At 33.9% G+C, this 26366-nt stretch overlaps 1 protein-coding gene across 4 annotated transcripts in view; it reads left to right on the top strand.

The window, feature by feature from the left end:
- Positions 1 to 26366, top strand: part of CWF19L2 (CWF19 like cell cycle control factor 2) — a 176249-nt gene that overhangs the window by 20090 nt on the left and 129793 nt on the right. For all 4 annotated transcript variants that reach the window (XR_004053602.1, XM_030917958.1, XM_030917960.1 and 1 more), the window contains 4 exons: positions 5322 to 5437; positions 9927 to 10579; positions 21962 to 22055; positions 23934 to 24023. Coding sequence is in view for 3 of the 4 variants with exons in the window: in XM_030917958.1 (XP_030773818.1) it covers positions 5322 to 5437; positions 9927 to 10579; positions 21962 to 22055; positions 23934 to 24023 (953 nt within the window). In the remaining variant the exon portion in view is untranslated. The remainder of the gene's footprint in view (positions 1 to 5321; positions 5438 to 9926; positions 10580 to 21961; positions 22056 to 23933; positions 24024 to 26366) is intronic.

Below are 26366 nucleotides of genomic sequence, written 5' to 3'. Positions count from 1 at the left end.
CATTTGGTTTGTTATATTCTTTAACAAAATGTAAAAGTATTGTCTGAAATTTCATGAAAATAATGTATAAAAACTAAAATGTGGTTTATATATTCAGAATTTCCTACTTTTCTAGAATTCATAAAATTTGTATTGACCTTAGGAGAGTGCTGTTATTTTCCAGCAGATGGAGACAAAATATTTAAATGTCACATAAGCATACTTTATAACACAATTTAAAAAATACTTATATTCCTATTAAGTGTTGTGTTGACACTTCAAAAGTTTATTACAATTAATCCAGCATACAGATGGTAGTATTATAAATTATGGTGATCTCTTTTTGTCTTAATGATTTATCAGTAAGATGTTTTCCTGCTTTTTATACGTAGTGGATTTTTATTTTGGTTATTTGTTAAAATTCTTCTGTATTTTATGTAGAGATGACAAATAGAGTCACCTTACACGTCCCTTCTTAATTTAGCAATTTTACTAACGTTATTGGTAATAGTTAACAGTTTTTTTGTCTTTCAACTTCAGGCAGAAGTGTCCCTGCTGAGTTATGTGATAGTAACTGTAGTCATACAAGGTTCTCTTTGAAATACTGTTTCATAGAAACTTAAAAGTTTGGGGAGTGATAAGTTTGCTCACTCAACCATTACTATGTAGGGCTGTTTTTATGATCTAGGCTTTTACCATCCGTAATGTCAGAGGACAGTCAATAAATTTCTTTGAAGAAAACCTAGAATTGACAAACCCAATCTTTGGATCTTGCCAGTTGACAGGTTCTTTACTGAGTGGAGAAGATCCGGAGTTTTACTTTAGGTGGTATCTTTTAGCAGACTGAAACAGCAGAATCAAAGATTCTAGGAGAAAATGACCTTACATAAAGCTTTTAGAGAGCCCTTCTCCCTTCCTCTTCATATCGTGCTTTTACCACTTCTCTTTCCCATCTTATGTTTATTCAGAAGGAGAAAAAATGACAGAAAGCTTCTGTCTGTCAGAGGCTAAGATCCCAGAATTGAAATTAAGTTTTAAAAAATGATTGGCAGGTTTTACTGCATGTGTAGATAGTGTTGTCATTCTATTTAGACCAATGGTAGGAGTGGAACTGTTAGGCATCTAAAAGTATTACAATATCTGTATTAAGAAGGTAGAGGTGACATAGTATTATTGTTAAAGGACTAGACTTTGGAGTCAGTCTACTTGGGATTAGAATGTTGGCATTTCCACTAATTAGCTTCATAATTTTGGAGACATTTTCTGGCCTCTCAGAGCCCAATTTATTAATATGTAATAGGGAATAATGATATTACCTATCTTATATAGTTAATGTGAAGATTAAATTAGAAAATGTTTTAGCACGGTGTCTGGAATATGGTGACTACTCAATGATGATAATGTCAAATACTTGTATGATTAAATCTTTTGGGAAGCCTTTATCAACAGGTTTTTGTAATGATTGAAGTGACATATTTTCAATAATTAATGTGTTAATCTTGATTTTTTTTCTTAGAATTCAGTGGAAAAGTAGGTTAATCATTTTCGGAGCCCATACAAAATTATTTTAAGTCATATTTTAGTAATGGGAATATTTGTACAATTTTAGAGTTTATATGGCACAGTTATATAAGAGCTTTTTTCTTGGCAGCCATGTAAAGGAGAGCAGTGTAGATGTTATTTTAATATTATAGCTCAATAAACCAAGGCTTAGAGTGGCCAGGTAATTTTTCCTGTAGTCATGTTAGTACTAGAACCTAGGTCTTCTGATTGCTAGTCTAGCATTAGTTACTCTAGATTCTTTAGTGGAAGACTATTTTTATTACCATGTAGTTAGTAGGAATTCTTGCTTACAGACTCCTTCGATGTGATTTTGTTCTTCCTATTGATTTCTTTCCCCTCTTTATTTTTTGGCTTTTTCTGCTAGAATCTGAGTTGAAAAGACTTTGAAAGGTGGTTTAAATCCGCTGCCTTATCTTAGAGATGAAGGAGCAAAGGTCCAGAGAAGTTAATGACATACATAAGATTTTACAAATATTTAATAGTAGCAGCAAGACTAAAATCTAGGTTTCCTGTTAGTTAGTTTATCACTATTTTTATGTTAGTCTGGTTTCTGAGAGAATTGGGGAATATAGCCCAGATTCATTTGGTTGTATTAATATTTTATCTATAACAGTATAACTTTGAGTTATGATGGAAGCATATGATGGAAGTTTCTTAATTTTTTTTTTACTTATAAATAACAGATTTGAAATCTAGGTGTAAAGTGCCACATACCAGTGAATTTATATAATTATTTGATACATCTTTTTCTCAGCATAGAGGACCTGAACCATGTTACATTCATGTTTGTACTTCCTATTGTACATTCATGTGTGTGTTTTTTTCTTGTTTTGGGAGGGGGGGCATGTAGAGTCTCGCTCTGTCACCAGGCTGGAGTACAGTGGCGCAATCTCGGCTCACTGCAACCTCCGCCTCCTGGGTACAAGCAATTCTCCTGCCTCAGCCTCCCGAGTAGCTGGGACTAAAGGCGCACGCCACCACGCCCAGCTCATTTTTGTATTTTTAGTAGAGATGTGGTTTCACCATGTTGACAAGGCTGGCCTCGATCTCTTGACCTGATCCGCCCACCTTGGCCTCCCAAAGTGCTGGGATTACAGGTGTGAGCCACTGCACCCGGCCTTGTACATTCTTGTTTGTAGTTCCTATTGTAGGAGGGTTTTTATATTCAAAATAAATATTCACTAAATTTTTTTAATTGAATTTCAGGATGTTACTGCAAGTTGGTATTTTTTGTTCCCCTTTTAAATATTAAATTTGGTGATTTTTTTCTTACCAAAAGACTTCATTATTGCCATCTCTGATTATAAGATTGATAGGACTATTGAAATAGAACATATTGTCAACTAAAGGTGAAATTATTATATAAATATTTCTAAAATTGTATGGATTTAACTAGTGAAGGAATTGGCTGAAAATTTGTACTCCCATTGGATTTCCTTCATAAATGTCAACATAGAGGAATAAAAGCAGTCTTACTTTTTTCTCTGATTTTTTTTTTTCTCTGTGCTATTATATTTTGGTGATTGTCCAGGAAATTTTTAGTATGTCCATCAGCATTTTATCAGTTTCACATATAATTCTATGGAATAAACAATTTAGTTATGTAGCTGAGACATTCATATAGATATTTATTACTGTGGATTTCTTTTACTTATCACTGTGTAGATTGCAGATTTAGACTAACTTCTTCAAGTGGTTACATAGCTATTTTTGAACTCATCAACTATATAAATAGCAACAAAAAAGCAAGATTAAAATAAGCTTTTGAATAAAAAGTGAAAATCATTGCATTAGTTAGAGATCTAGGTTTTGAAGTACAAAATATTTTAGGCCTATAATGAAAAGTCATATTAGGAGAGATTGCTTAGTAAAGATAAACTTTTGAGATCTAAATGGGGGAATGGAATTAATTTGAATGCAATTAATTTGAGTCTTGAAAAATCTGTTTTTTCTTTAAGTAAACTTTTTTATTGAAATGTGACATATATATTATATATAAAAACATTCAAAAATATTTAGTGAATATTTGCTATGAATAGAAAAACCTTCCTACAATGTAGTTAAAAACCTTCCTACAATTATATGTAATATATTACATATATTATTACATTATATTATTATTATTGTGTATATATATTATTATATATAATATATTGTGTGTATATATTGTGTGTATAATGTATATATAACATATACACACATATAACATATATATTATATATATTACATATATATTATATGTGTACATAAATACACAAACCGTAAGTGTACAGCAGCAGACTGATTATTTTCATAAAATGAAAACATTTGTGTACTCAGCACACAGTTTGAAAAATCTTGTTAGCATCCCAGAAACCCCCTTTGTGACTCTTCTGGTCACTACCTTGTCACCTGAAGGGTAACCATTATTCGGTTTTCTAGCACCAGAAATCAGTTTGTCCTCCTTTGTTTCCAGCACCTTTTGCCCACATTTTGAGATTCATCCATATTGTTGTATATAGTTTTAGTTTTTCCATTTTTTTGCTGTATAATATTAAATAGTATATTTTAGAAATATGTCACAATGTAGGTGTCCTGTGTACTGATGGTAGACATTTCCTGGGTTGTTTCCAGGCTGGCATTATTGCAGTGTTCTGCTATGAATATTCTTGTATATGTCTTGGGGTTAATGTGTGTGCATTTCTGTTGGTTATAGAGCTGGGGCGATCTTAAAGCAGTCATGTTCTGGGGCAAGGAAAATCAGGAACAGAATTTTTATTTAAGTAATTGATTTGATTTCCTCGTTACACTATCCAAAGTGTGATGTGTAAAGAAGAAAATAAAGCCAGCTTAATAAATTTGTTGAAGGCCTTCAAATGTTCATGGTTGGTAATTATGACTAAAGTAAGATAATTTGTTTTAACGTCCACTTTGGCATTGTCTTCCATAGCTTCCTCATTTGTTCTTTGTTTTGCAGCTGAAGTAGCTTTTTTTCTTCTCCCTTTCTCTCTGTGTGTCCTTTTTTTTTTTTTTTTTTTTTTTTTTTTGAGATGGAGTCTAGCTCTGTCGCCCAGGCTGGAGTGCAGTTGCGCGATCTCGGCTCACTGCAAGCTCCGCCTCCCGTGTTCATGCCATTCTCCTGTCTCAGCCTCTCCAGTAGCTGGGACTACAGGCGCCCGCCACCATGCCTGGCTAATTGTTTTGTATTTTTAGTAGAGACGGGGTTTCAGCGTGTTAGGCAGGATAGTCTCAATCTCCTGACCTCGTGATCCGCCCGCCTCGGACTCCCAAAGTGCTGGGATTACAGACGTGAGCCACCGCGCCCTGTCCCTCTGTGTGTCCTTTTATTCCTTAATTATTTCTTGGAATGTTCTCTCTACTCTTACCTTTTTGAAATAGAAACCCAACTCATTTTTTTGAGTCCGGTTTGCGAAATTTTCCCTGACCTCCCACTTAGAAATAAACCTTTACTTTTTTCATTTTCTAGAACCCATTATATCTTTTTATAATAGCGGTCAAATTATTTTTATTGCAATTAATTATGTCCTTTTATTCTTATTCTCTTAGATTGCAGTTTTCTTATAGATAGTTTTATTTATCTTTTCCTTCTTCCTAGTGGCAAAACTCTGTGGCTTACCTATATAGGCACTCAAATATATATATGTTGAGTTCCAAATGCACTTAAATATTTAAAGAAAAATATTTATTTTTGTATTTTAGAAGTCATTATAGAAGCAATACATATAAATTGTATGATAACCACATTAAAAGTATAACTAATATTTAATATTGGAATTTAGTTTCAGTGGTAGAAGATGGTGGATTAAGCTGGCTAAGGAAGTCTTATCTAAGAATGAAGGAACAAGCTGAGAAACAAAATAGAAACTTTGAGGACATTGTAGCCGAAAGATACGGGGTGAGTATCTGTATTAAGGAGATGCCTCTTATTTTCAGAATTAGGTGAAAAATTAAGTGCCTTTAACTTTGTTTTGTGCCATGAAGAATTGAATTAATATTAAATTTCATGTCTTTATACTAAAGTAATTTTCTGTTTTTGTTATTATTAAACATGTGTCATATTTTTATTGACATAATGAATGTAAAACTTAAGTATATAAAACTTAAATGTGGGTGTGTTTAATGTAAAAATAACATTTTCTCATTGTGAGAAAATTTAAACAATGCTAGAAATCTGCATGGTACACTTCTGGAGGTAACCACCATTGAAATTTTTGTATATTCCAGAGTTAGGTGTATTCTAGAGTTTGGGTACTTTATGGAATTTTTTTATAGAGTATATATACACTCTTAGTGAAACTGTGCAACAGTATATATTTTAGAAACAGTTTCCCCATTTTTCTGGACAATCTTTCTATTGCAGTAATTACTGATGTTCTTTCTTTTTTTCTCTTCAATTGCCGGAGGAAAGCAGCTTTAGAAAGTAAGATTTCTGGAATATATTTTTCCAGATATTTTCCCCAGAGTTTTATTTTTATTTATTTATTTATTTTATCTATTATTTTTGAGACGGAGCCTCGCTCTGTCGCCCAGGCTGGAGTGCAGTGACCGGATCTCAGCTCACTGCAAGCTCCGCCTCCTGGGTTCACGCCATTCTCCTGCCTCAGCCTCCCGAGTAGCTGGGACTACAGGCGCCCGCCACCTACCCGGCTATTTTTTTTTGTATTTTTTAGTAGAGACGGGTTTTTACCGTGTTAGCCAGGATGGTCTCGATCTCCTGATCTCATGATCCGCCCGTCTCGGCCTCCCAAAGTGCTGGGATTATAGGCTTGAGCCACCACGCCCGGCCTTCCAGAGTTTTAAAGTAGACTCGTGGAATATGCCCTGGCTTTTTAAACTTAATAATGTACACATAGTTGGTTGCCAGTAAATACAGACATTTTAATGACTTCGTAATATTTTCTTATATATTTACGGGCTTTTCCTTTATTTATCAGTTTGTCAGTAGATGAACATTTATATACGTTCCCTTTCCCCTGTTAAATAGCGCTGTGCTGTCCATGTCCAATGCATTTTGCATATTTTTCTTTTTGAATTACCAAAAATGACATTGCCTGTTTAAAGGATATAGACATTTAAACCAAGGTACATATTCCGAGATTTCTCTACAGAATGAACAAATTATACTTACAAATATCTGTTTATCACATAATTTTCAACAGTAAGATTCTTCCTTACAGTTTATGCTGTTGTGATTGGCAAAGTTTTTAAGTTTTGCTTTTGTTTTTATACATTTGTTTACTGGTGAATTGGAATTTTTTTCCTTTTCTTTCTTTCTTTTTTTTGAGATGGAGTCTCACTCTATTGCCCAGGCTGGAGTGCGGTGACACAATCTCAGCTCACTGCAACCTCTGCCTCCTGGGTTCAAGCAATTCTCCTGCCTCAGTCTCCCAAGTAACTGGGACTACAGGAGCATGCCACCATGACTGGCTAATTTTTGTATTTTTAGCTTTTAGTAGAGGTGGGGTTTCACCATATTGGTCAGGTTGGTCTTGAACTCCTGACCTTGAGATCTGCCTGCCTCGACCTCCCACAGTTCTGGGATTACAGGCGTGAGCCATTGCTCCTGGTTGAATTGGAATTTTTTTTACATTTATTTTGGCCATTTGTACTTTTTAGTGAATTGACTATTGATATTATTTGCCCATTTTTCTTTTGGGATAATGATTTAAGACTTTTTAATAAATCTGTTCAGATTTCTCCCCCTCAATTTCATGTTTGTTTTTTACTTCATTGGTAATTTGCTATGGATAAATTTTGAATATTTTTACCTATCAAAATCCCTCATATTATTTTTTCATAAATTAATACTCTTGGTATTATTCATTGACAGGCCTTCCCCACTCTACAATCATAAAAATGTGCAGCTGTACTTACTTGAGTACTTGTTCAGTTTTTTATGTTTTATCTTTAATTTTTCTGGAATATATATTTGTGTATGATATGAAATAGGCATCAAACTTTTTGTAAGTCTTATATAGTTGTTTACTATATATTGAATGAATTTTTTTCTCACTAATTTGAAATGACACATTTGTTATACATTAAATTTTCTTATATACATGGGTCTGTTCCTTTACTCTCAGATCTGTTTCATTGATTTTTCTATCTTTTCCTGGAATTTGTATCATACTGTTCTAATTATTGTGGTTTTCAGTAAATTATTCAGATAGCAAATAATAAACACCTACTATGTGGTAGTCACTATGTGACTAATAAGTCTCTTATTAGTCACTAAAATATTAGCTTTGCTTTCCTGTGTGTTTATTTTTCTTAGTAAATTTAGTTTAAGCTCAACAGAATAAACATTTTCCCAAAATTTGTTATAAATTTACAAGTTTTTGGAATTTTGATTTAAATTTAACTAAATGTATAGATAAATTAAGGACAACTAGTATCTTTATAATATAGAGTCATCTCCCCAAAACACTGAGTGTTTATTTATGCTCTTCAGTATTTTTCTCTGTGCAGTTATTATGCATATGCCATTGAGGTTAATTGAATTTTAAAAATGTTTTCTGACTTGGTGTTGGTGCTGTTCAGCCCTTCTTTTAAACTTTTATTATTCTAATTTTTTAAATTTTGGGTTATGTGGGAAGGTATTTATATGCAAATAATTATTTTGCTTTTTTCCTCTCTGTTAATATTTAAACTTTCTTTTCTTGAAATAGTTATAATTTTAGAACTTTGGTAACAGGATTGGAAGCCGCTATTCTTGTCTTTTTGTCTTTAAATAATGACTTTTCCGTTTAAGAATAAGAGTATCATGTTTAAGTATCCTTGTATTCAAAGTTGAGTAAAAGGTGCTTGTTTTTTAAATTTTTATTATTTTAATTTATGTTGTATATGTTTAAGGTATGTATTCCATGATGTTTTGATATGCATAGGGAAATAATTACTAGAATTAGGCAAATTGGTGTATCATTTATCTCACATAGTTATTCTCCTTTTTTTGTGTGTGGTAAAAGTACCTAAAATCTACTCTCCTAGCAAATTTTTGGTGTATAATGTGATATTATTAACTGTAGTCCTCATGGTGTACATCGTATCTCTAGACTTAGTTATCCTAAATAATGGAAACTTCTCACTCTTTGACCTCCATCTTCCCATCCCCTGTCCTTCCAGTAACTACCTTCCTACTTTCTGTTTCTATGTATGATGCATTTTTTCCTTGAAAATTGTTTTAAAGTTTGCAACTACAAGAACAATTATTTAGACTTGACCAGTGCATTTGCCATTTGTTGTTTAGCATCTGTTCTTTTTTTCAGAGATCTTTGCCCTAATTCATTTATGGTGCGACGTACTCATCTTGAGTAATTTTTTCCCTCAGAATTGCTAGTGATATGCCCCCTGATTCCCTGCATTTTTGAAGATGATTTTCTTTTGCCCATACCAAAGAAGGATAATTTGACTGTGAATTGAATTCTCTATATAGAATTATAGCTTAATTTTGTTTTCAAAATTTAATCTTCATTCTATTATTTATTATTATAGATGAACAGCTGTAAGTCTGTCTTTCCGTTGTAGATAATTTGTTGTTTATCTGCCCCATCCATATACAGACTCACACTTATTTACTCCTTCTCCGATCTAGTCCTTGTAGTCCTTGTAAAGGTTTTTTTTTTTTTTTCCTTGAGTTTTGAGATTCAGGTATTAGGGTTTTTTTCTGTGTTTTTCTTCTTTCTCTCCCCCACCCAAGGCTATTGGATGAGTCCTTCTGAGAAATCGGCTGGGGAAATTTTCTTATATATTTTTAAAATTAATGCTTTTCTCCCATCATCTTTGCTCCATCTTTCTGGAAGTACTAATAAATGCATATTAGATTTTCTAGAATCAATTGTTCATGTGTCTTTTTTTTCTTATAACTTACATTTATTTACTACCTTTTCCTAAAATGTAGAGAATTTCCAGGTTAATTTAGTTTTCAGCACTCTCTTTTCTTCCTTTTGGTGTATCTGTACAACTTTTTGGGACACATGATTTTTTATTTCAAAGTCTTTCTTGTTCTTGAACTATTCTTTTTTTTTTTTCTGTGAGAGTCTGTTTTAGCAGTTTAACCTCTTGAATCTGACAACCAGTAGGAAGTAATTATTTTTTGAAAAGTTTGTCTCTACTGTTTTCTGTGTTATACTTTGTGTTAGTGCAGAGCATTTGGTCTAACTGGCCATCCTTTTGGAATCTTTTTTGTTATTTAATAATTTTTAATTGTTTACACAAGTTTTTTAAAAGTATTCGTTTCAGTGTAGGATGATTGTATGGGTCTTCTTTCTCCCCCTTAGTGGGCTTTTCAGTGTGCCATTTGGCAGTGAGTCATGCGCTGACGTGGGGTGCAAGTCACTGAGCCGTTCCTAATTTTAGATATCTTGTTTAATTTTTCTCCTTTGTAGTCAATGGAAATATTTCAGTCGAAATTAGAAGATGCTGAAAAAGCTGCATCCATGAGCGAAGATTATAAACGGGAGCGGTGGAGGAAACCCACATATTCAGATAAAGCACAGAATTGTCAAGAAAGTAGAAAATCAGACTTAGTAAAATATGATAACAGTTCAAGGGATAGATATGCTACAACAGATACTGCAAAAAATAGCAATAATGATAAATTTATTGGTGATGGAAAGGATAAGAGACCTGGGTCTTTAGAAACATGTGTAAGAGAATCTAACCCAAGGCAAAATCAAGAGTTTTCTTTTGGCAATTTGAGAGCTAAATTCTTAAGACCCTCTGATGATGAAGAGCTGTCATTTCACAGCAAGGGCAGAACATTTGAACCACCTAGTTCATCTTCAGCGTTGGTAGCTCAGGGCTCTTTGCGTAGTGGTTTTAGAAAACCCACCGAGAACAATGAAGAAAGATTAACATCATGGAGTCGCTCTGATGGGAGAGGAGGCAAGAAACATTCAAATCAAAAGCCACTGGAAACCAGTACTGATGAATACCAACATGTTCCAGAAGATACAAGAGAAAAATCGCAAGATGAAGGCTTCAGAGGTGACCCCCCAAAAAAAGAACATCTACAGGACACAAAGTCTACATTTGCTGGGTATTTTATCATTTTTTAACCTAATAAGTGAATATTAAGATCCAGAGAGTTCAAAGAACAGAGCTATATTTTTAGAACATCAGTTATTAGCTATGACTATGGTCTCACATTTCTTAAAATTGATAGAAGGGGTAAGATATGCAGATTTAACAATGCAGTATTGTGTTATGGATTGCATTTTATTTCATAGGTTTTTTTTTTTTTTTAGAGAGCTGAAAGAATTCAAGTAGCTATATTTGTTCAAAATATGTTGCTTCCTTGCAATTTAAAAAACTGAATGAGTTAAGGTTTAAATGTATGTGCTGCAGGAGATATTTTGGTAGATTTTGTTACCAATGCCATTACTTTCTAAGGAAATTATCTTATTGTTGAGTATAATCATAATCATAAATACTGCATATCTATAGGAAGTCTAGGAGACAAAAGGAAAACATGCTGCCACAGCCTAAATATAAAGTGACAAATACATGCCAGAGATCTTGCAGAGGGGAGCATGAATTACGGTTGTTATTTTGCACAGAGAAAGAAATAATCCACTTTGGGCAATTGACAGATTTTAAAGATAATGTTAGAGTTTTAAATGTAAAATATATGTTGCACTTACGTAGGGCTGGGTCAGAAGATGAGGAAACCCAGGTTGAATGGGACTAAACCTGAGAGAATTTGCTTTAGAAATTTGCTGGTCCTGTTGGAGATAACCAGAAAAAACAAAACAAAACAAAAAAACAAGTGTCCAAAGGGTAATAACTTACACTTGAATGATCATTAAAATATGTTTTAAAATAGCACCAAATGAGTGGGACACTAAAGGAAGAGGTTTTAGGAAATAATAGAAACCTGTGGTTGTAGTAGATAAAAGCACTGTGGTTTGGGGTTGTGAGTCTGATAAATCACTTTTGTTAATGACTCCATCTGAAGCAGTGGATTATAAAACTCAGTGCATAATTTTCAGTGGGAGGAAGCCGGCAAAATCTGAACTGAGTGATTAAGCCCCAGTCAAATGAACTCTGGTTCACGTCAGGGCTTTCCTCCCAGGAAATGGAAGAAGAAATCCAATTGTATTGACTAAACAAACATGGCAGGGGTTAGTGTCTAAGGCTGTGTGCATATATAATTGTCCAGTCTTCACTTCAGGTACCCTGGGTGGTAGACTGTTTCCAGTTACCAGTCGCTACGGGAATGAGGCTCTTATTTCCTGATACCATTAGGATTGGGTTAGAGTTTGGATGATCTGAAGGCCTTCTTCTGTGATTCTAGCTAAGGAACATGTCTGCAAAGTAATACCACACAATTAGTATTCCAACTGGTTGTCTGATTGCTGCATACTTGTATGTCTTATTTAAGTTGTAAGCTTCTAATAGATACACTATAATACAGGCACTCACTAAAAGCTGTGTATGTATGTGTGTGTGTATGTATATATATAGTTTTTTGGTTTGAAGACAGCACTCATGAAAAGCTATATATGTGTGTGTATATATGTATGTATATATGTAATTTTTCCTTTGAAGACAGTATTTTCTGTTCATTGTTTTGATTTGATAGTACAGAGGGTTTGAGGCTTTCTATGAATTCTGCGATTGGCTAGAGAGGGAAAAAAAAATCTAGGAATCATCCAAAAAAAAAGATTCCTGAGAATGTAGAGTGGTTGTAAAGTAGGAGACCAAGACGACAGGACCTTAAAGAATGCCTGGAAGATCCAGTGAAAGATTGTTAGAAGTTATTCATTTGTCTGAACATTATCCTGGGAATATGTTGCGTTTTTTATAAAATGCTAGAATTCTAGAGAGTTTTAGGACTGATGAATTTTAGAACTAGAAAAAAAATCATAGACATGATTTAGAACTAGAAGAAATAGGCTGAGCCCCTGTATTTTGCAGATGCAGAAACTGAGGGGAACTCAGGTTATGACTTACACAGTGTTATGTAACTAGGGTTTCCAGATTTTTTAAAAATAAAAAATAAATTCCTTGTAATATTTGGATATATGTATGCAAAAAAAAAAATTGTTATTTACCTGAAATTCAAATTTAGCCAAGTGTCATGTATTTTATCTAGCAATCCTATGTGTAACACTTAAGCATTTCCTGGGTCTATGACTGTTCGTAAGAGTTGACACTTGACCTTGCTGTGCTTCAGTTTCCTTATCTTAAACCACGATACCAACGGGATCTACTTCATGGGGTTGTCGTGTGAGTTAATGTGTACGAAAAACTTAGCATAGTATCTGACACTTAGTAAGGGCTCCACAAATCTTAGCCGTTATTGTTACTATTGATATTATTATGTAATTAGTTATTTGCAGAACTTAGGCTCTGTAGTCTGATGTCTATTTAGCTTGCTTTCAGGTAAGGTTAAAAAGGGAGAACCTTGAATTTGCTTGGAAAGAAAAATCTTTTTCTTTTATACATTGATTATGGAGAAGTTATTGATATGCTCCATGAGAGTAATTTTGTTAGAATACAAGAAAAGTTGATCAGTTTAGAGGCATAGGAGAGAGGAAAAAAGATAAGCTGCAAGAAGGGAAGAATTTTCAGTGAGGGACTAGGAAATAACTTTGTGTCTTGTAAAATGGATATTGCCATATATCATGGGTCAGTCTACCAGACTGTGAGTTGCTACAGATAATCTTTTATATGAATGGTCATGATTGGAAAAATTAGTTGAATTGGTTTTTACTTACTTATATGTATTGTTCATATATCTTTAACTTTCTTGCTGTATACACCAGTATTATTTTTTAGAGCATGCCATTTGTAATCTTAATAAATATATATGTATAAAATTTAAACAGTATAGACAGAAGAGTATAAAACAAGAATATAAAACATAGATGAGTATAAAATGAAAATGTAAATCTACCTTTCATGTCACTTCTAACCCTAATCCCATTTGCCAGGTTAACAGTGTTAGTAGTGTCTTTCTAAATTTTTTAGTGTATTTGAAAATGTGTAATATATATTTTTAACTTACTGTATAAAATTTTATAAAAAACATATAAAAACTTACATGATATATTTAGTATATGTGTTAAATAGCTATACAATGCATATACCATTCACAAATCTTGTTTTTTTTTCCAATATCTTAAAGATCTTTTTACTTTAGCCCATATGTACCTACATTTTTTATTTTAAAGCCTCTTTAATACTCCATTGTAAAACTTAGGCATAACCTAATATTTTTCACCAGTTTCCTGTTGATGGAATTTTAGGTTGTTGCCAGTTTGTTGCTCTAAGAAACAATTCCACATTTAATTTTTTGTATGTATCTTTGCATGCTATTTAAATATAGCTGTAACATACATTCCAAGGAGTAGAACTGTCAGGTCGAAGAGTACATGCATTTTACTTTTTACATATTTTGCAGTATTAACCAATTTAAACTCTTATAGTCCTGTATGGGAATGACTTTTCTCCTACTTCCGGCTGATAGCATTATTGAACTTTTACAATGTTTGCCATGTGTGTAATTGAGAAACAGACTATTTCTTTGATTTTTATTTCTTTAAATACGAGAAAAGTTTGCCATACTTTCATGTGTTGTTTATTTGTAGTTTTTTTGTTAACTAGTCATATGTTTCGCCCTCTTTTTGAGTTATTGTTTGTTTGTGAGAGCTCTTTATATTTGTCATGTAATGCAAATAGATTTTTCATCATTTGTAATTTCCTATTTTTCTTTTTTCATTCATTCTTTCTTAAATATGTTCAAATTTATCACTCTTTCCTTTATTCATTTTAGGCCCTGCAATTATGTTAAGTAGCAGAAAAACATCCACTGTAGTGGCCCATGCAATTAAGAACCTTAAACTTTTTGTTAGAAATGAAATGTGCTTTTGCATATATTTTTCTTTTGTTAGAAAATATATTGACTAAGTATTTCCAGGAATTTCAAACTTAGAGTAGTATGTAATGTGAACAAAAATTAATGAGAAGTCCTTAATTTTGATTTTACAAGTTTAATATCAGAAACTAACCCTTTTTATATAATATTTTAATCTTTGGATGTCATTCTTGGCAATTTGTTACTGTAGCCCAGAAGGGCAAGAGAAGGATGCTAGATTCTGAAGACTTTGAGTATAGTTTGAGATCTTTAAGCAAGGAAGCAAATATGAGGGCAATTGGTAAGAAAATAATAAGGGGGATCTGTGAACACTGCCAGCACAAGAATAGTAAAATCATATGTGGCTTAACAATGGGGATATATTCTGAGAAATTGTTGTTAGGCAGATTCATTATTAGGTGATTTTGTCATTGTGTGGACAGCATAGTGTATACTTACACAAACCTAGATGGTATAGCTTAGTACATACCTTCACTATATGGTACAGCCTGTTGCCTCTAGGCTACAAAGTAGAGCATGTTACTGTACTGAGCACTGTTGGCAGTTGTAACACAATGATAAATATTTGTGTATCTAAACATAACCTAGAAAAGGTACAGTAATAATACAGCATTATAATCTTATGGGATCACTGTCATATGTGGTCTGTCATTGACTGAAATGTCGTTATACTATGCATGACTAATTGCAGGTTTTAAAAATGTTATTGGGCTAGAGCTCTTTTAATTACTTATTTCTCAAAGGTTTTCAACCTCTGTCTCTGTGTGTGTTTCAAAGAGTACATTTTAATGTGAAAATAGGGTTTGCTTTTTGGAAATTAATTATAAAAAGGACTTCGGAAATACAGCAGTAATTCTTGAAATTGAGACATGTTTGGGCTTTTTTTAATTTTACATATTTATTTATTTATTTATTTATTTATTTTTTATTATACTTTAAGTTCTAGGTACATGTGCATAATGTGCAGGTTTGTTACATATGTATACTTGTGCCATGTTGGTGTGCTGCACCCATCAACTCGTCAGCACCCATCAATTCCTCATTTACATCAGGTATAACTCCCAATGCAATCCCTCCCCCCTCCCCCCCTCCCCATGATAGGCCCCAGTGTGTGATGTTCCCCTTCCCGAGTCCAAGTGATCTCATTGTTCAGTTCCCACCTATGAGTGAGAACATGCGGTGTTTGGTTTTCTGTTCTTGCAGTAGTTTGCTGAGAATGATGGTTTCCAGTTGCATCCATGTCCCTACAAAGGACTCAAACTCATCCCTTTTTATGGCTGCATAGTATTCCATGGTGTATATGTGCCACATTTTCTTAATCCAGTCTGTCACTGATGGACATTTGGGTTGATTCCAAGTCTTTGCTATTGTGAATAGTGCCGCTTTTTTTTTTCTTTCTTTTTGCAGGATAATTGCAGGTGTCATGTGATGTTTCTTTCAAAGCATTTGCTCATCATTATAAATGCTTAGGGAAAGAAATGAAGAGCCCATTCCCTGATTTTTGCTGTAGAACAGTGTCGTTGCTGTGGTGTTCACAAAATAAAATAGAATAATATTTTCTTCAGTTACTTTGTGCTCAACAACATTCATTTAAATGTCTTTACTTGACAACTGTTACTGTTATATTGTGTAGAAGTAACTGTTAATTTTGAGATTACTAGTATAAAAGATGTTCAGAATTCTTGTATATTTTTGTCATTTATCCTCATCTACTAATAAACAATTTAATTCTTGTTAGAAAATGCTAAAAAAAATTGTGTGGAGTATTCCATTTCATGACAATGGAAATCACCACTTTTAAAGATCCATTGAGATTCTAGTTATCGTCTGGAAATGTGTGGGCTTTAAATGAACTTTAGCTACCTTCATTGGCCTTCCTTGATTGAATCTCTAAACTTGCATCCTGGGAAGTGAGGGGAAGAGGAAAGTAAAATGACAAAGATGTGCCCTTTGGATGGATAATAACAAACTTCTTTGGCTACTTAATCTGGGATTTTTTTTTTTTTTTTTAAATAAAAGAGGGTATAGAAGCCAGATTTTAGTAGACTAAATTATTAAGAGTTACGGAATGGTAGAGATGGAAAGTGTATTTATACTAGAACATGTTTAATGGAAAAGAGTCAGTATCCATTTTAAAAGAAGCAAGACAGATAGACAGATGATAGATGGGGCAACTGAGCAAGATCCCTGAGGTTAATGCGGGTTAATGTGGGGTCCAGTTTACTTGTAAAAGTAGAAGGATTAGCTTTGGGTGGAAATAGTTAAAAAAAAAAAAGGGAAAAGTGTGGCTGCAGATTGTGGGTGGCAAGGGAGAAAATTTAGGAATTCTTTCTTAATGACTTAATGTCAGTGTTTTTTTTTTTTTTTTTTTGACACATGATTCCCAGAATATCAGTGATCCTCTTGATCTGTATATCGAGAGTCAGTTATGATTGGTGTTGGTATTATAAAGAAATAACTTTTAGTTCTTCATGAGAAGCTTGCATTAGAGACTGAGAATTTGATTAGTACCCTGTTTTTAGGTATTTATACTTTTATTTTTGGTCATATCTATTAGTAGGCGTGAATCTATTGCCATATTGACATTTGATATAGTAGTTTGTGTTAATAGTACTGAAACATTTCTCCTCAAGAGAAGGAGACGGATTGATGGATGGCTTGGTCTTTGAATCTTCTGATCCTATCAGACTTAAGGTTGCTGGCAAGGTGACTTATTTCTGGATATGGAGCTCAATAGAAGATTATGTGTGAACTTGTTCTACATCTGGATTATAGTAAGCATCTACTGGAATAACAAAGGATTGTAGAAATACTGGGTAAATCGCTTCCTTATCCTAAAGAACCTTTCTTCGATTCTTTGGTTTCTCAGTTGGCTGATATTGAGATGAGAAATGGAGGAACTAGACATAACTTTAGTTGGAAAGAAAAACCTGGTCAGGTACAAATAGCAGAAGGAAAAGAAGCCAAGAAGTTTCTCACTTAGGAAACAAGAATTTGAGAGACAGACCCTGGAGAAAGCGACTTCATAGGGGAATAATTGTACTGGTGCTCTTTAGAAAGGGCATGAACTGTGGTTATTTAATTTGCGTTATACATACCTGTAAAAATATAATATCTATAATTCCACATAATAAACATAAACATAAGTTTTTAAAGCGGGGAATTTTGGAAAGTTGAATGGGAAAGAATGCAAATTGAGGAAAGTTGTTTTGATTGGTAAGTAAAAGAGAGAGAGATGATTAGATTGCCAGAAATTCTGGTAAATTACATTTGCAATACAATGAAAATGACATGTACCTTAGCATTTAATTTGAAAAAGTACTGAAAAATATTTTCCATACAAAAAAGTACAGCTAATAAAACAAGCAATAACTCAGCCCACGGATGCATATAAAAAGCAATAATGTTCTCCTGCTTACACGAATGCAATGTCCCTACTGTTCATTTTAATTGTTTTTTAAAATGTAGACTGAAAGAATATGAGGGGAATGAAAATATGTTACTTTCTAGTGTTGCTTTACCTCAAATATTTTAGATTTCTTAAACACCAGAGTATTGTCTTTCCTTTCAACAATATGGGAAGAAATGGCTACTATAGATTTTCTGTAGAGATTGGTTTTTTTAATTCCAATGCTGTCTATCTGTTAAAAGATTCCCCTCCCAGAGGAATTAATTATTTAAAAATAATTTTCATATATTGTTGGTAGATCATGTTTTGATTTGGAAAACCAAATTTGTAGAAAATACGATTAAGGTTAATTTTCATAGAGTGTTATAGAATCTGGGAATTCAGGAAAACTAATAATATCAGATATATCCTTTATATTTAAGATTATGACAAATTAGTTATACTCTGGTTTTAAAATGTATTACTCCCTTTGAGGGTTAAAGAAACTTTGAAGTATGATTGACATATAGTAAACTGCAAATATACAAAAGTGTACATTTTGGTATATTTTGAAATGCATGTATTCTCATTAAACCATCACCCCCCCCGAAAGCCTTTGTGCCCTTTCATAATCTCTCTTTCCTGCTTTCCCACACCCCTGCTCTCCACTCCTAGGCAACCACATCTGCTTTCTTTTATTATAGACTACATTTATCCCTTGGAATTCGTGGGAGTTGGTTCTAGGACCACTCAAGTATACCAAAGTCGTACATACTCAAGTTGGAACCCACATGTATGAAAATGTCACTCTGTAGTTTTTGCATCACATGAATGCTGTATTTTTTATTGACGTTTGGCTGAAAAAAATCTGTGTATAAGTGGACCAGGGCAGTTCACCCCTGCGGTGTTCAAGGGTCAGCTGTAGTTTGCATTTTCTAGAGTTTGATGTAAATAGGATCATATGTTATGCACTCTTAGTTTGGTCTGTCTTCTTTCACTCAGCATAATTATTGTGAGCTTCATTTATGTTGTTGCATATGTCAGTAGTCCATTCCTTTTTATTGATGGGTAATATACTATTGGTGGATACATCACAATTTGTTTTTCCATTCTCCCGTTGGTGAATATTGAGATTGTTTCCAGGTTTTGGCTGTTATAAATTATGTACAATTCTGAACTTTCATGTACAAGTCTTTGTATTGATATATGCTTTCCTTTCTCTTGGATAAATATACCTAGGAGAGCAGTAGCTAGATCATATGGTAACTTTATGTTTAAATACTAAGAAACTGCTAAACTGTTTTCCAAAGTGATTGTACCATTTTACATGATCACCAACAGTGTATAAGAGTTGTAGTTTCTCCAGATCCTTGTAAGAACTTGGAATGGTCAGTCTTTTAAATTTTGGCTCTTCTAGTGGACGTGTGGTGGTAGCTCATTGTGGTTTTAATTTGTATTCCCCTAATGGCTAATGACTACTGATGCCAAACATCTCTCCATGTGCTTATTTGCCATCTGGATATCTTTTTGTAAAGTGCTTACAACGTGTAGTGCTGTTACCTCTCTATTAGTAATTTAGATGTCTTTGTTTTATGATCAGTCAGGCTATAGGTTTATCAATTTTATTGCCTTAAATATCAGCTTTTGGTTTCATTGAATTTATTGGTTTTCTATTTTCTATTTATTTTACTCTGATTTTTATTGTTTTTTGAATTTATTTGTACTTTGTTTTAATTTGCTGTTTTTCTGCTTTCTTAAGGTGTAAGATGAGGTGATTGATTTGAGATCTTTTCTAATATAAATATTTAGTGCTATGAATTTCCCTCTAAATTAGCAACATTACACCAGTTCGGACATGTGTTATATAGTTTTCCTTTGGTCTTATTTTTGACCCATGGGTTATTTACAAGTGTGCTATTTAGTTTCCAAATATTGTAGTTGAGAATTTTCCAGAGACTTTTGTTAATGATTTCTAATTAATTTCATTGTGATAAAAGAATATAGTTTATATAACTTGAATTCCTTTAAATTTATTGAGACTGTTTTTATAGCTTAGAACATGGTGTATATTGGAAATGTTTTGTATGCACTTGGAAAGAATGTGTTTTCTACTCTTGTTGGGTGGTGTGTTCTATGAATGTCCATTTGGGCGTGTTAGTTGATGGTATTATTCAAGTCTTCCATGTGCTTTCCGATTCTGTTTATAGTAGTCCCCCTTTATCCATGGTTTTGCTTTCTGAGGTTTCAGTTACCCGTGGTCAACCATGTTCTGAAAATATTACAGTATTTTGCAAGAGGCACCACCTTCACATAACTTTTATTACAGTATAATGTTGTAATTGTACTATTTTGTTATTAGTGGTTGTTAGTGTCTTACTGTGTCTTATTTATAAGTCAAACTTTAACATAGATATGTATATATAGGAAAAAAATGCTATAGATAGGGTTTGGTACTATCCCAGATTTCAGGCTTCCACTGAGGGTCTTGGAACATAACTCCTGCAGATAAGGGAGAACTGTTATATTTATCCTATCAAATATTGATAGAGAGGTATTGAAATTTATAGCTGTGATTGTGGATTTGTTTATTTCTCTTCTGTCAGTTTTTGCTCATGTATTCAAACGCTCTTGCTGGATTGACTCCTTTTTCATATGAAATGACCTTCTTTGTCCCTGGTAATATTTTTTCTCCATAATCTTGTTTGTTTGATATTAATGTAGCCATTTCAACTTTCTTTTGACTAGCATTAATATGGTATATCTTTTTCCATCCTTTTATGTTTAACATACTTATGTCTGTGTGTTTATAGAACATTTCTTGTAGTTGAGTTTTGCTTTTATATCAATCTGATAATTTCTGCCTTTTAATTTAGGTATTTGGACCATTTATATGTAATGTTATTGATATAATTAGGTTCAAATATGTAACTTTGCTATTCGTTTTCTACTTTTCCCATCTGTTCTTTGTTCACTTCGTCCTCTTTTTCTCACTTGTTTTGGATTATTTTTATGATTCCATTTCATTTCTTTCGTTGCTGTAATTTTTTTAAAAAAGCATAGTGGTTGCTTTGTCTTTGATGGTGTACTCCTGAACTTTGTTCTGGAATATGGTTAATTGGAAACCATTTGATCCTTTTAACTTTCATTTTAACATTTTTTTAGGTGGACCCAGAGCAGCATTTAGTCTAGGGCATGCTGTTTCCCACTAATGAAGCAAGACTGTTAATACTTTGTCTAGTGCTTTTTGAGTTACATGATTTCCTAGTCTGGCTAGTGCGACTGAACATGCAGTTCCCAGGAGTGCCAAGTACTCTACCTCCAATCCTTCGGCTGGTTCTTTCCCTGACTGCAGGTAGTTTCTTGCTGAGTACTCAAGGGGAACCCTGTGCAGTTCTCTGGGATTTTCTTATGGTGCAGCTTTCTCTTCTTTGGTACTCTGTTCTGTGAATTCTAGCTGCCTTGGAATTCTTGGACTCCTGGCTATGTCTCCTTTACTCAGAAGTCCTTCAGGCTCTTGACTGAGATCACTGTCCTGCACTGTAGCCTTGAATTATTTCTTAAGGCAGTAAGCTAGGGAAATCTGACCTTGGCTGGCGGTTTCTTTTTTTGTGTGATACTTCCATAGTATAGGTTTGGCACATGATATCAGTTTTAAACTAGTTTATATTATTTGACTATATGTTATGTTCTGGACTGAGTTTACAAAAAAGCACATGATCATTGCTTTTATTCTTTGAATGCAGTTAAATATAGTTTCTTAGATTATTAACAACTTATCATGTGAAATGAGAAAAGTTTCCAAAGATGTATAGAATTATGGCCTGGTTCTAGTTTTTTGTTTGTTTCTTTTTTGAAATAACGAGCATGGGGATATTAAATAAGAAGAGTTGATAAATACTATATATCTCATTGTTATTGGGATTTTGATCAGTTATTATAACTGCCATAGTTGATTGTGGCATTGTAACAGAGAATTTTAAACTATCAGTTTATGGAAGAATATTTAGTTTAATTTACATGTATTACAATCATGATCTCCTATTGGTGCTGCATGCTTTGTTGAGGTCAGTTAAAATAACATTTGAGTTTTGATGTTATTGCTTGCATTACACCTATATTTCATATGCTGTTAATCTGTCCTGTTCCTATAGAAGTCCAGAGCATGAGTCCATTCACATCCTGAGTGTTGATGAGAAGAACAAGTTGGGAGCCAAGATTATCAAAGCAGAGATGATGGGGAATATGGTAAGACTTCTTAGATGTTGTTTTGGAGAATAGTGATTAAATATTTAACTTCTTATGAGTAATTTTAGAAGTTCCTTAGTAGTGTGGATATAGCACACTGTGAAAATAACTGTTGATTATTGATTCCTTAAGGAAATTCACAGGCCTGTAATCCCAGCACTTTGGGAGGCCAAGGCAGGAGGATCACTTGAGGTCAAGAGTTTGAGACCAGCCTGGCCAAAATGGTGAAACCCCGTCTCTACTAAAAATACAAAAATTAGCCTGATGTGGTGGCATGTGCCTGTAATCCCAGCCACTGGGGTGGCTGAGGCAGGAGAATCACTTGAACCTGGGAGATGGAGATTGCAGTGAGTCAAGATCACGCCATTGCACTCCAGCCTGGGCGACGAAGTGAGACTGTGTCTCAAAAAAAAGAAAAAAAAATTCTTGAACCTTTCTGTAAACAGTACTATCTGCCTACTTGTAAATAAATGATCTACTTTCTCTGTCAGATCTCTGAAATTTAAGATCCTAAGGAACTTCATGCTTTTAAATTTCTTTTTTTACTTTGTTATTTGCTTTCTTCCTGCATTTCTAACTCATTGAGCATATTTAAGGGAGATAAAGATGTCACTTTTTCCACCTCATTTTTGTCATGTATTTTTAAGAATGTTTTTTACTTTTCCAAATTACTTAGGAACCTAAAAAAGGAGGATTAAGTCATTCAAGTTTGCAGTAAATGTGCTGTGCCTGATACTGTGTTAGATGCTTTGTGTAGGCTAACTCATTTAATTCCTGTAGTAATGTTTGATTTACGACTAATTTACCTCAGAATTGTAAGAAATAGGGATGATTTGGTAAGAGCTATATTTATCCATTCGTCCATTCATTTACTGTCACATGCATATTAAAATAATGTACAGTGAGATGTATATATTAAAGTGCACATAGCAGAATAGCACAGCCAGATATTCCACATCTTGATAGAATAGATTCGGTCATGGTCATATGTATGCACTCATCTCAAACCCAAATATAAGGGATCTTTAGGGAATCTTATGTTTTGGCAAACTGTTAGTACAATACTGTAGTAGAACAAATGGTAACCAAACAAGGTATTTCTGTGTTATGTCTAATAAAGGGCATATCTTGCATATGCTGCTCTCTTTGAATCTGATCCTTGGAAACACTGAACTTCCACTCATCCTAGAAATTGGTCAGGAAAATAACAATAATGATAGCAAGAAAATAAAGTTTGAGCTTTGAAAGTATGGAGGAATTAGTTAAAATAGTGAAAGAGAGGTCATCTAGGTAAAAGGGTAAAATATGTGTTCTTGTGTTCAAGAAGAGCACTGTGGTGGCGCTTGCTGTTCTTTGCATGTCACGTAAATCTACTTATTTAATTTATTACTTCATGGTTTATTGCTTTATATGACAGTTGTTTTATATAAATTTCTATAAGTTTCCTAGAGTAAAAATGAAATATATTCAGAATTTTCATCCAAATTATCAACAATGAAGAAGGTAACATTTTAAATCTTGTGATAGCTTTTTTGTTACCAATATTGAACTTTTGTAATATTGAACTTTTATAATATTTAGTAATTATTAAAATATCATTAAGGTTATGTATTCCTTCATCTGTCTCCTCCAAAATATATGTCCTTGTAATTAATTATCTTTGAAGCATAAACACGTCACAGGTATTCAAGGAGTTTGTAACTGAGATAAGTTCATTAAAAAGTAATATACTAGGCTGTGGGTTGGTAGTTGAAATTAGATGTTGGCTACATGAGTGTTGGTTATACTATCTTTCCTTCTGTTGTGTAAATTTGAACATTTTGTTGTAAAGAATTAAACTACATATTGCACATATTTTACTTGTTTTTCTTTTTGAAGGAATTAGCTGAACAACTTAAAGCTCAACTTGAAAAGGCAAATAAATTCAAAGAAACTGTAACACAGACACCAAAAAAATCTGGGGTAGAGGTAAGTAATAAAAGTTTGGAGAAAATTACCTTGTATAACACTACTACTGGGCAATGGTAATATTTTATTTAATTTATTTTTTTGAGACAATGTCTTGCTCTGTTGCCCAGGCTGGAGTACAGTGGCATGATCTTGGCTCACTGCAACCTCTGCCTCCTGGGTTCAAGCAATTCTTGTGCCTCAGCCTCCTGAGTAGCTGGTACTACAGGTGTGTGCCACCATGCCTGGCTAATTTTTGTATTTTTAGTAGAGACGGATTTCACCATGTTGGTCAGGCTAGTCTTGAACTCCTGACTTCAAATGATCTACCCCTCTCGGCCTCCAAAAGTGCTGGGATTATAGATGTGAGTCACTGTGCCCAGCTGGCAGTGGTAATATTTTAATGTGAGATGTGTCTGTATATGTGTCTGTGTATTTATGTGTATGCATGCTTGTTTAAAAAAATTTAGTTTTCTATGTATTCTCTTACATTCTATCAGTGTGCCCTGGTGGAAAAAAGCCTCAGGCTGAGACCAAGGAGACCTGCTTTTATTCTCGACTGTGCTGCTTACTGATTGCTTCTGTATGAGTCAAACTGCTCCTTAACTTGTCTCCTTCAGAATGAGGGACTTGAATTAGATATTCATTTCATATAAAACAAATTACTGGCTGGGTGCAGTGGCTCATGCCTGTAATCCCAGATCTTTGGGAGGCTGAGGTGGGCAGATCACGAGGTCAGGAGATCGAGACCATCCTGGCTAACATGGTGAAACCTCGTCTCTACTAAAAATACAAAATAATTAGCTGGGTGTGGTGGCGGGTGCCAGTAGTCCCAGCTACTCGGGAGGACTGAGGCAGGAGAATGGTGTGAACCTGGGAGGCGGAGCTTGCAGTGAGCTGAGATCGAGCCACTGCAGTCCAGCCTGGGTGACAGAGTGAGACTCCGTCTCAAAAAAAAAAAAAAAAAAAAAATTACTTTGGTCTATGATTAATTCATCTATCTGTTAGTGAATAAAACAAATAAAAACACCTACCTGCATGGAACTTTCATTTGGGTAGGGAGGGAAACAAATTATAAAAATGATAAACAAGTTAAAAAATAATACAGTATATCAGAAAGTTACTCTATGGTAAGGTAGTGGCAATTTTGAGTGACAGGTGGGTTGGTGGCTTGGGATGCGCAGGCCAATTCTCTTGAAAAAGTGTAAGGACTTTATGTAAGGACTTGTAGTTAGTGGAAGAGTGAATTTCTGTGTATTTGAGTGAAGAGTGCTGTAGTCATAGGGAATGGATTTAAAGGCCCAAAGATGGAAATATGTCTGATGTGTAGGAAGAATAGCAAGGAGACCAGTGTTGCTGGAGTGGAATAAATGAGAGAGGGAAGTAGGAGATACAGGTTAGAGAGACTATAGGTGGCCAGATCATGTTAAGCTTTGAAAGTAATAGTAAGGAGGTGGGCTTTTTTTCTTTTTTTTTTTCTGACTGAGATGGTGAGAAACTATTAAATGGTTTTAAGCAGAAAACATATTTTGACAGGACCATTCTGGATTCTCTATTAAGAACGGTTTGCAGAAGCTGAAGTAGAGGCAGGCTTTTGTAATAATGCAGATAAGAAATGATAGTGGCTTTGACCAAGATAGATAGTAGCTATGGAGATGGTTAGAAGTGATTGCATTTTGTATTTTATAAATACTTGCAGTTGTATTTTGAAAGAAAAGCTGACAGGATTTTTATGGTGGTTTAGGCGGGTAGTGGGTAATGGGATAAAGAGAGGAGACAAAGAGGACTCCAAGGTTTTTCGCTTGAGCAGCTGAAAGAATAGCTGTTATTTGAGTTGTGGAAGAAAGAGGAAGAATAGGTTTTGGGACAAATCAGAGATTCTGTTTTGGATATGAGTTTGGATGCCTATTAGATGTGGAACAAGTAGAGATGTCAAGTAGGCAGTTGGATGGTTGGGAGTAGGGAGAAGATAGAATTGGGTAGTTGGGGAAAAGTCCTTTGTGCTGGAGATAGAAATTTGGGAGTCATTAACATATAGGTGATATTTAAATCTATGATACTGCATGAAATAATCACAGGCATAAATGTAGATAGAAGTTGAACAGCTGAGTTCAACAGCTGAGTGAGCCATGATTGCACCACTGCACTCCAGTCTAGATGACAGAGTGAGACCCTGTCTCTAAAAAAATGAGTAAATAAATAAAAACAAAAACACTAAAAACAAGATCCTCTCCCTTCCCCCAAAATAACTCATGCAATTTTCACAGTATCCTTTGAGATAGTTCATGTTATTATTACAGATTTATAGATCAAGAAACTGAGGCACAGAGGGTTAAGTAACTTGTCCAGGTATACAACTACTAA

This window comes from Rhinopithecus roxellana, chromosome 15 (genome assembly GCF_007565055.1).
Source record: "Rhinopithecus roxellana isolate Shanxi Qingling chromosome 15, ASM756505v1, whole genome shotgun sequence".
Taxonomy (NCBI): Eukaryota; Metazoa; Chordata; class Mammalia; order Primates; family Cercopithecidae; genus Rhinopithecus; species Rhinopithecus roxellana.
The sequence above is the reverse complement of the archived record's forward strand: the minus strand, read 5'-3'. Positions and strand labels throughout refer to the sequence as shown.